The sequence below is a fragment of the Bubalus kerabau genome, chromosome 3, assembly GCF_029407905.1.
Source record: "Bubalus kerabau isolate K-KA32 ecotype Philippines breed swamp buffalo chromosome 3, PCC_UOA_SB_1v2, whole genome shotgun sequence".
Lineage (NCBI taxonomy): Eukaryota > Metazoa > Chordata > Mammalia > Artiodactyla > Bovidae > Bubalus > Bubalus kerabau.
In genome coordinates, this window is record NC_073626.1 from 2,077,620 (window position 1) to 2,088,266 (window position 10,647).

Sequence of the window (10,647 nt, forward strand, 5' to 3'; positions counted from 1 at the left end):
TGCTCTGTTTTCATATGAGAACCACAAATAACAACCAGCCCCTTCAGGGGTCTTTCAGGCAAGCTCCCGGGAGGTCCCTCTTGGCCGGTCCGCTCCGGCCCCCTGGACCGGGGCAGCCAGTCTGAAAGGAGCACCTGGCTCCCCGTGTCATCAGTTTCCGGGCGGAGGCGAGAGACGCGCTGGAACTGCCGCAGAATCAACTGCCCGTCCAGGTGTGGTCTATCAGCTCCTCCCCATCTAAGCATTTCTGACCTGACTTGTTCAGCCAGTCCTCACCCCACAGATGAGGAGGAAAGGAATCTGAGACTTGCAGGTGCCTCCCGGAGGGTGGGGGGCTTGCTCCCATTCTGTGCCATGGCAGCCTGGTGGGGTGGGCAGCCCTGAGCCCCCTCCACCTGTGAGGGTCCTACAGATGAACGGGTCACAACCTCCCTGTCAAACCAGAGAGCAGCTCAGGCGGGCTGATGCTCATGGTGAGGACTCAGTGGGTGAAAGGTATCCCTCTAGTGGGCAGAAGGACAGACACATGGCCAGTGCTGGGGGCATTGCGTGCAGACCGGGCAGATCTAAAGGATGAACAGGGACCGGCGGGCTGACAGAGGAGGAAAGGGTTCCAGGAAACGGGCTCAGAAGGCAGAAGGAGCAAAGATCAGGGAAGCTGCTCGCAGGTCTGCACGGCCCGCTACAGGAAGCCACAGTAACAGCGCCCAGCCAACCCCATACTCGGGCGGCAGCAGGACCCCACCTCGGATTGGCCGGTAAAGAAGAAGATAAAGCACAGGCTCCCCCCATCAGCCCGGTTGCCTAGGTGGGGCCCCAGGCGGAGGCAGGCACACCCTCACGGGGAGCCGATGAGAGATTCTAACCCAGCGGCTCCAGCTCTGGACATGCCAGTGACCGCCCGCCTCCTCCTCCCTGAACTGAACTTCAGACTTGTAGATAACACCACAGTCAGCCATGCCCAGGACAGCCTTTCACCCATGCCCAGCGCCCAGCATGGGTGAAGCTGGTTGAATGAACCCCATGCTAGCCGGTGGCTTCCTGTTTCAGAGCCCTCAACCTCGGGGAAATTTACTTAGCAGCCTCCTGTTTGGAGCCAGAGGGCAAGAGAAAACGCTGGAACTCTCCAAGGCCAGAGCTTCTCCTGTCAACAGTGCTGGGCCTGGGTCAGGCCCACTTGTCCAAGGCCTGCTGTGGACCTGCTGGCCAGGGGGCTTCTCCACGGCTCTCCTTCAGGCCCCTCCTGGGGTCAGCAGCCTCCCTCTGGCAGGAAAAGCAAGCCCGGCTTCCCTGCCCCTCATCCGCGGGGCCCCAAGCAGGGTCGACCCCAGCCCCCATCTGACCCCACAGGCCCTCCCTGGGCGCCTGCCTTTCCAGCCCCTCTCTCGCCCGGCTGAGCTCATCTCGTGACTGTGAGTCATCCCGGCCTGTGCTCTGGGCCACCCTGCAGACCCAGGCTCCCGCAGGCCCCAGGGCCCTTGCAGAAGCCGCTCGCTCTCCAAGGGAAAGACCCACGTGCGCTCACACCCGCCCTCTGCCTCTCAGCACCTCAGGCCTCAGTCTCAACGCATGGCCAGGCCGCCTGGCCCAGGCGCTCTGCTCTCGCTCTCTCTCACTTCCCTTTCTTTCTGTGCACTCAGCTCAGTTTGTAATTAAAAAGTCATGATGATTAGTTAAGGTGCACCTCGCTCGTTAGCCTATCAGCTCGGTGGGACCTGCGCTATTTCTGCCTGGCGCTGTATCCCCCACTCAAAGCACAACGCCTGGCCCAGGATCCGCACTCGTGTCTGCGGAAGGGAGGATGGGGGTTGGGGAGGTTAGGGAAAAAAAGAGAGGAATGGCCAGGGTCACACTCGGGGGCCTGCTGATTGCCTAACAACGGCTTCAAAGAAGAAAAATAAACCCAGGTGTGCAGTATTTGCAGATGTCCCCGGGGCAAACACTGTCACCGCGGCCAGCTCTGAGCCACCAGCCCTGCATCCTGACCGTGTGGTCCAGCCAGCTCCAAGCCAGGACGGACATTCAGTGTCCAACATGATTTTGTTGTTGTTCGTCGCTCAGTCGTGTCTGACTCTCTGAACTCTTTGACCCCATGAACTGCAGCACGCCAGGCTTCCCTGTCCTTCACCATCTCCCGGAGTTTGCTCACATTCATGTCCATTGAGTCCATGATGCTACCCATCCGTCTCATCCTCTGTTCTTAAATGACATCAACTTTTGTTTTAAAATTAATTTATTTATTTTCATTGGAGGCTAATTACTTTGCAATACTGTGGTGGTTTTTTCCATACATCGACACGAATCAGCCATGGGTGTACGTGTGTCCCCCGTCCTGAACCCCCCTCCCAACTCCCTCCCCACCCCATAAATGACATCAACTGTTGACTCAGTACTACCTGGGCCTGAAGGCCAAGATGAACGGAGACTTGTAAAAAACGCTGAAGACAAGAGGTTGTGCAGCTGATCCAGACTGAGAATATGAAGGAAAGGTGAGATCTGGGATGAACACTGTCCCCCAAAAGATGGAAGAGCTGCTTAGTAACTGTGCAACTCCAGTCTCTCCATCAGGGAGGACCAGGCCAGATTCTACGCAGAGGAGCTTGTCATGAGCAAGTCAAAGCCTTCAAGAAAAGCTGCTATACCCGCTGACCTAACATTTGTTTCCCTTCCCCGTAATTTACCCTAACAGCTCAAAAGAAGCAAATCTGGCCCTACAACACCAAATCAAAAAATACTGAGATCATAAAAATATTAGAAGACAATGTTTTTTCCCTAATATTCCAGGATTATAGAAGCCCTAAATCTAACACAAAACCCAGAAACCATAAAAAATTCATTTGACACTATGCAAACCAAAAGTCTGTGCGTGATGAAAACACCATAAACAAAATCAAAAGACAAACAGCACACTGTGGGGGAAGAAACATTTACAAAACACCCCAAATCCTGCATTTACTTTATGCATAAGGTCCTTCTGTAAATCAGCAAGAAGATAATCCCCTCCCCACAAAGATATACACAAAAAGGATGTGAAGACGCAGTCCAAAGAAAAGGAAAGACAAACGGCTTGAGAATTTTCAGAGATGTTTAACCTCGCTCCCTAAGAAGAGAATGCAAGTGACAACAATGACGAAAGACAATTTCTCATTTAGTGACAATGCCCCAGGGGTGGGCGCGGGTGGGGACAGTGTGGGAACGGGCCTCCCAGCTAATCCGTGGAAGTGTGAATTGGTAATAAGATCTCTGTGGAGAGCACTTTGACAACATCTATCAAAATAAAAACACAGCCTTGACTTCTAAGTTTCAGGAGTGCCGGAATTTCACTATATGTTGCATAATAACCAAAAGGCCCCTCCAGAAGGTGCCCTGTTCCCTTGTTACACAGAAAAACAGTGAAGTGAGGAGGCTCCCGGTTCTGATGCACACCCTCCCCCCACACAGGTGGTCAAGAAGCGTGAAACAGTGCCTAGGATATGTTAAGGTTTAGGAGAGAAGATAGATATAAATGAAAATAGAATATTTTTGGAAGGACACATAAGAAACTGTAACCATGGTTGCTTTTGAAGAGGGAACTTAGAGGCAGAGATGGTGAGAAATCTTGCTTTTATTCTTTATGTTCTGTCCCATGTGAGTGCATTTTTTTTTATTATGGTCAATTTCTTAAAAAAAAAAAAAAAAAAAAAAAAAAACAGGCAAAGAGATGTTCACGGCTGCGCTGCATGTAGTAGGCAAACGGAACGCAGCCTCACTGGGCGGACCGCAGGTGAGCTCCTTCTTAAACTGGTCCTATTGTGATGATGTTGCAATTGTTTCCATCCCAGGTGTGCAGGCCCCTTTAAAGAACTTCTAGTCTTGAGCCCCAGAAAAAGAAGTCAAGTTACTTCCTGGGATATTTAAACAACTCTCAGGTTACACAGGAGAAATGCCAGCAATCTATGAGAATTCTTGGCAAATAGAAAAAAATATCAGAACACGAGATAAACAAACATCTTAAATTTCACGTACAGAAAGCGAGAGAAGCTTAGGAAGTGTTACTGACACTGATTTTAGGCACAATTCTAAGGGTTGTTCAAGGAAGTGGAGAGCATTAGAAACCAACAAGGGTTCACTCTGAACAATACAGGATTCATGCAAACTATGGAGAGGAGTGTTTTAAACTCAGCAGAGCTGTGTTAAGCAAGACAATCTTCCCACGTGGCTGGGGATAAAAGGGAGAGCAGTCAACAGCGTGTGGACGTTGAGGACCAACTTCATGGTCCACTCAAGGCTGGTGAGCCGACTTAAACCTCAAGACCACACAGTGTTAAGACTGGTCTTGGACGGCTCAACATTCTTAAACAAAAGTAATAACACTTGAAAATGCTTTGAAGACTTTACATGGCAGCACAAAAGTGGCATCAACTGCATTATTTTGAAGGCACCGCAAATCCTGAAACACCAGGGACCAAGGCAAAGAATAGAAATTTACAAAAACAGAAATAAAGTAGAAATAAAAAAAGATCCTAACAGGAGAGATCTAGCAACCCTAAACTAGCAAGCATGTCACACGGGCACTGGCTTAGAAAAGCCCTGCCTGAACAGGATCCCATCGAGCTTTGGTGACCGTGGCCTCAAGGTAGACAGATGACGCATCTACTGAAAGCCTTCACACACTGACTATGAACTTCATGAGTGGAAGATTCTGATCAGGACAGATCAGGGTGTGTGCGCCTGCCAGCCATGTCCTGAGCGGTCTGCTTAAGAGACACGCAGGCCGCGTGGAGCCGTCAGAAGGGCAAATTCTGTTCCTTATGGAAGGACTGAAGGAGCTGGAAATTTCCTAGCCAGGAAAGAACCCAGCCCTTGTACCCTCAGATCTATCTGAGCAGGTGTGATACGAAGGAAGAATCGTTCGGCGGAGAATGCTGCACAAACAGGCATGAGACGATCCTTGTCGCTGCCAAAAAGCACGTCTTTCTGTCGGAAGAGCAGCTGAGAAGTGGGCTGCTGGCTCGCGGGGCTCTCAGCGAGGGACGGCCCCGCTGGGGACGCCACCGGGTGGGGACGCAGGTCTGTCCGAACTCTAACAGCCCGGAGCTCGCTCTTCCTGGCCTGGCAGGTTCACGGGTGCAGAGGCTATCCTAGCCTGAATAACCCAGTGGTCCCCAGCCTTTTTCACACTGGGCACTGATTCTGTAGAAGACAATTTTCCACAACCTGGGGGTGAGGGGGATAGTTTGGGGATGATTCAAGGGCATTGCATTCATTGGGCCCTTTATTACTAATCTAGTGCTGCTACTGATCTGAGAGGGGGTACTGGTCTGTGGCACAGAGGTGGGGAGCCCCTGTAACAGAAGGGACAATATATGATATATATAGTAATGGTATACATCTAAACATATATTTAATATAATGTAATATATTCATTGGAAGGACTGATGCCAAAGCTCCAATACTTGGGCCACCTGATTCGAAGAGCCGATTCATTGGAACAGACCCTGATGCTGAGAAAGATTGCAGGCAGGAGGAGACCCGGGGACGACAGAGGATGAGATGGTTGGATGGCATCACCAACTCGATGGACTTGAGTTTGAACAAGCTCCAGGAGATGGTGAAGGACAGGGAAGGCTGGGGTGCTGCAGTCCATGGGGTTGCAAAGAGTCGGATGTGACTGAGCAACTGACCAACAACACCACTGTGTACAACAATAAAAGGAAGAACAAGGAGCCCCCTCCCCACCTAACACCCGGGGAGAGGACAGGGCCTCCGGGGCAGGGAGGGGCACACGCACGCTGAGGGAAGCCGAATGACAGAAACCTTGCACAGGGCTTCTTTGAGTGGGGAAGACCTTGGCACTCCGTTGGGGAGGAGGGCACCAGAGGGCACTCCTCAGACCCCGCACTTCCACCTGCTGAGAGGAGAAGCTGCCAACTCTACCCTTGGGTAAGCCAAGCTGACAGGCCCCCGACCCCTGGCGTCGGCACCCACCCAGGATGCGCTCCGCCTCCGTCCATCTGATTCAGGATCCAGGGGGCATGGCCCACAGAGGGGACGGCCGGCGTTAGCACTGCCAGAATGTGCTTAAGACGCTCTTGAGAGCATCGGTTATGGAACGGAACACCGTGGAAGGACAGACCTTTATTTAGATCCTATTTGTGCATGAAAATCAATATGTCCTTTTTAGTCTTGGTCTTACAGGGAAATGCATCTCTCCCTACTGTCCTCAAGTCTGCATCTCCTGGATTGCCCTGTCAGCCGCACAGAGCAGACACAACAGGCACCCCAAACCATGCTGCGCATACGTGAGCCCCTTGATCTCTCGCCTGGAACACCTGTCCAGCTCTCCGAGGTGCCCGCAGAGCCTGCTTTCAAGGACGGTTCTAGTTGTCTCTTCCCACCATCCACAGCACCGCTAGGCTAACGATTCTCTGTCCCACCTCCTAACTCCAAGTTAGCCTCCCCTGTCACCCCGGGACAGACCACCTTGTACAGGCATCTGCTTTGATCTCCGTCATTCCTCCCCTTCTGTAGAAAGAGGCTCAAAGTATTCGACAGTGTTGCAAACCCTTACTTTCACAGACATACAAACAGTGTTAAGATACTCAGTGTTCTTCATTTTTCCTGCTGGTAAACAAAAGACAGATATTGACCTCCATGGATGGGAAACAGTCACAGAAACACCTTGGCAGAGGATAAGCTGACGGGGGGCGGGGGGCTCAAGGTGAACAAGCTAGAAGGCTCTCCCTATTAACAGGTAATCCAACAGTTCCCAGAGGCCAGATCACTTCTCACCAGGCTGGTACAAGCTGAAGACAATGGTTATGATGATGTAAGAGTTTCATCTTACACATCCATGAGGCACAATTGTTTACTAACACACGTTTCGGGGAAAGGGGGAATACATGCCCACGGATTATTATAAACCATCAAATTTCAGTCTTGCATTTAAACAAAGCATTTCAAACTCTGCCCAAAACTGCATGGAAGTGAGAGAAAGGTCTACATTTACTTTGAAATGCAAATTAGTTGTTTAAAGACACAGAAGGAACAAAATATCACAAATTGTTTGACACACTGGCATATGACCTCTCTGACATGTTAAGAAATCCAGACAATACGTAGGTGTCTTGGGTGTTAATTTCCTAGCAGTGCCCATTCTCCGTCTTTGTGCAGGCCACACATCTCTTGCAGACACTCCTGTTCCGTCTCCCAGGATGCAGGACCTCGGCTAGAGGGGACCCCTGGGCTGGAGCAAGTCCATGTTGAGCTGAGGCTGGCCAGGATCTGATCTCAAAGCTGGGACAAGAGGGCTGCTGTGTGAGAGCCCGGTTGTCCCCAAACAGCACAAACTCAGCACCCTTCCTATACTCCAGAGGTGTCTGCTTTCTCAGGAACACTGGGGCTGGCAAACTCCAACCGGAAATAAATACCCCAGCCTCTGGGGAGGACTGAACTTGGGGACAGAGAAAGGGAAATATCAAAAGCCTTTTGCTACTCTGGCCACCGCTTGGGCTCTTCCCTCAGCTTTAGTCAGTTTTCAGAGCCAGCGGGGGATGGCTGCGGTCTGCCAGGAAGAACGCCTGGGCATAGGAGCGATTCTGGAGGGGCTGGTTCTCTGTGGGAGACTCGGGGCAGTCGGCCGGCAAAGGGCTGAGCCCGGGGCCTGGATCCAGCGGGCAGACCTTGAGAGAGGCGCGTCCTTAGGGCCAGTGGCTCACAGATCAGCCTCTCGCCCTCCGCGGGCCATCCCTGCCCTGACGAAGTGACAGCTCCAGGGTGGGGGAGGGAAGCTCGCTCCCTCGCAGAGGGAGGGGCGCCCCTTTCCTGTGTGCCAGCGGGGACACGAGTTTGGGTGCCCCTTGGAGTCGGGAGGCAGCGTCACCGCGGAGGGCTGCGGGAGTCCGGCCGCGCAACCGGACCCTCACCTCTGTCTGGGGGACGCAAGGAGGGCGAGCCCACAGGAAGCCGTGGACACGCGGGCGCGCACCACCGCAGGACCCCGTCTGCAGAGCGCGCGGGGGAGTGCGCGGGGACCGCGGAGGGCACAGCGCTCGCTCGGGAGGGGGACGCGGGGCCGGCGCGGTCGCTGCCCTTACCTTGCTGACCACGTTTTGCACCAGGCCTGTGCGGATGCCGTAGTCCCACGCGTGGCAGTCGCAGTTGGAGGCGTTGTCCCCCTTGTCCGGGGGGGACGGGAGGGGCGGCGCCTCGCCCCCGTCCGCGCCGCTGCCGTTGCCGAGGGGGCCCGCTGTCCCCCAGGCGGCGGTGGGGAAGAGGGTGGTCGGGGGGCTGGTGCCGTTGGCCAGGTCGCCGCCGCCCCACCGGCCCGTGGCCGTGACCCCCGCCGACTCGGCGCCCTTGCCGGCCCCGCGGCACCAGAAGTTGGGCTGGTCCAGGAGGAAGGAGTCCGAGAACTGGCTGAAGCCGATGAACAGCGCGGGGATCCAGGTGAGCAGCACGAGGGTCTTCTGGTAGCCGCCGCCCAGGCCCCCGAGGAAGGGCAGCACCGACCCGTCGTAGTCCAGCAACAGGAGACTCGGGTGCGGGCCGCCGGCGGCGTGCGGCGCGGGCAGCGGCTGGATGTCACCGCCGCTGCCGGGGCCCGCGCGTCCCCCGAGGGGCGCCGAGGCCGCCGCGTCCCCGGGCGGCAGGGCGCCGTTCTCCTCGGCCGCGGGCGGCAGCCTCCCGGGCCCGCCGCCCGCCGCCTCGCGCCGCCGGTCTATAGCCATGGCCCGGGCCCGCGGCGCCCGCAGAGGCGCATAGAGCGCGGCGGAGGCTCCCGCGGGGCCCCGGGCAGAGCGCGCGGGCCCGGCGCCGCCGCCGCCGCCGCCGCCGAGCAGGGCCCGCCGCTCGCAGGAACGATCGGCCGCCGCGCGCGTCACTGCGCCCCCATGGCCGGCCACCCGCGCCCCGGCTGCGGCCCCGGCGGGCGCCGGGCGGAGGGCGGGCGGAGGCCGCGGCCCTCAGCCGCCGCCGCTCATCGGCTCAGCGGCCCGGACGCCGGCGGCCGAGCCCGCCGCTCTCCGTGGCTCCGCGCGCGGCGCGCTCGAGGAGGAGGAGCGGCGCGGTGCCGGGGTCGGCCGGTGGAGCTCTGCGGGGCGCGGCGCGAGCGGTGCAGGCGGCTCGGCGATCCCCGCGCGCCCGGGATGTATTTATCCCACCCCGGCGCCTCCCGGAAGCCGCGAGCTCGGTGCCAGCCTGCCGCGCCGGCCGCGCTCCCCGGCTCGGCTCCCCGGCTTGCCCCCGCCTCCCGCGCCCCGGCCCGCCCCCTCTCCCCCCGCGCGGTGGAGGTAACGCGGCACCTGCTGCGCCCGCTCCTGCGCGCGAGCGCCCCCTCCGGCCCGCCGCCGCCGCCGCGGGAGGGGCGGGGACTCGGGCGCCCGGCCGCCGGCTCGAAGATCCCCGCCCGGCTCAGCTCGGCGCCCGGCAGGGCGAGGGGGCGGCGCGCGCCGCCGCGGGCGCGTGGGGTCCGAGGCTCGGAGGGGGCGGCGCGCGCCGGGCGGGTGATCGGGTGGTCCTCGGCTCGGCTCCGGCGGGCGCCGGCTGTCGGTGACCTCTATCCGTTTCCCAAGTGCCCGCCACCAGCTACCTGCACCCCACGCCCTGCCCCGAGCCCAGGGGTCGCCAGCGTTCGGGAGCAACCCACCCCCCGGCGCTGTTTCGAGGTGCAGACACGACAGGTGTGGGCGCATTTGCCCATTTCAGGTCGTGGGTCTTCCGCAGCGTCAGGTCTCCCGAGACAGACCGCAGCACCCACTCCCGAGTCGCCATTTCTCGCCCTACTCCCAAAGGAATGCTGTCTAAACACGATGCCGGACGGATATATTGCCAACCTGGAGTTACATGTAAATATAAACACCGGATCGCGAAGGTGCTGGCGTCCCCCACCCCCTCCCCGAGGTGCACTCCGATCCCGGCGGAGCGCACGGGGCACCGCGGGGCCGGCCTCCCCTCCCCTCCCGCGCTCCCGGGCCGCCGGTGTAGCCAGCGCGGTACACAGAACACCGCCCTGCGGCAAACGGCCGCATTCACACATTTCCTCCCGCACCCGGCTTGCCCAATGATACAGACCCTTGACTTGACATTCTGGGAAGTTTATTAATGAGTGTCTCAAATAGAGTAGTCAATTTCCACCCTTGTTTAGGGAGGAAAAAGTGGAAGAAATGCTTTTGCTTTCCAAGAGAAGCTGTGCTTACAGAATGTACTCTTGGATTTCCATTATTTGCTTGCATTTTTAACCTGGGGTTCCTCTTTGTTATGGGCAATACGTACTTTCTATATAAAATACTAGCACGCCTGCCCGGAGAGAGAGTGAGAATTCTTTAAAGGCTTCCAGGGACCTTGGGGGCAGGGAGCTCCTGGAGTCTCCTGTGAGCCTGAGAAGGGGAGATTAGATAAGCAAGGGGCCCGCAGGAAATGCCAGACCTCGGAGAAATGGGTCTCAAACCCTGCACATATCTAAACACCAAGCACTTCCTTAGTGTTCAGTGTTTCAGTAAAGACTGAACCTGGCAGTGTTGGCTTTCAGATACACCCGGTCACTCAGTCCTCTTGGGACCCCCAAGAGGTAGGTTCTCAAGATGAAGCTGCAGGCTTAGGTGAATACCAGGCCAGGCAGAGCCAAACGTCTAGCTTGGAACCAGATCTTCTGACTTTACACTCCGGGGT

At 56.9% G+C, this 10,647-nt stretch overlaps 1 protein-coding gene across 2 annotated transcripts in view; it reads right to left on the reverse strand.

The window, feature by feature from the left end:
- SLC22A23 (solute carrier family 22 member 23) overlaps positions 1–9,199 on the reverse strand; it is a 130,519-nt gene extending 121,320 nt beyond the window's left edge. For both annotated transcript variants that reach the window (XM_055570488.1, XM_055570489.1), the window contains exon 1: positions 8,076–9,199. In XM_055570488.1, coding sequence (XP_055426463.1) covers positions 8,076–8,708 — 633 coding nt within the window. In that variant the 5' untranslated portion in view covers positions 8,709–9,199. The remainder of the gene's footprint in view (positions 1–8,075) is intronic.
- Positions 9,200–10,647: the final 1,448 nt, after the last annotated feature.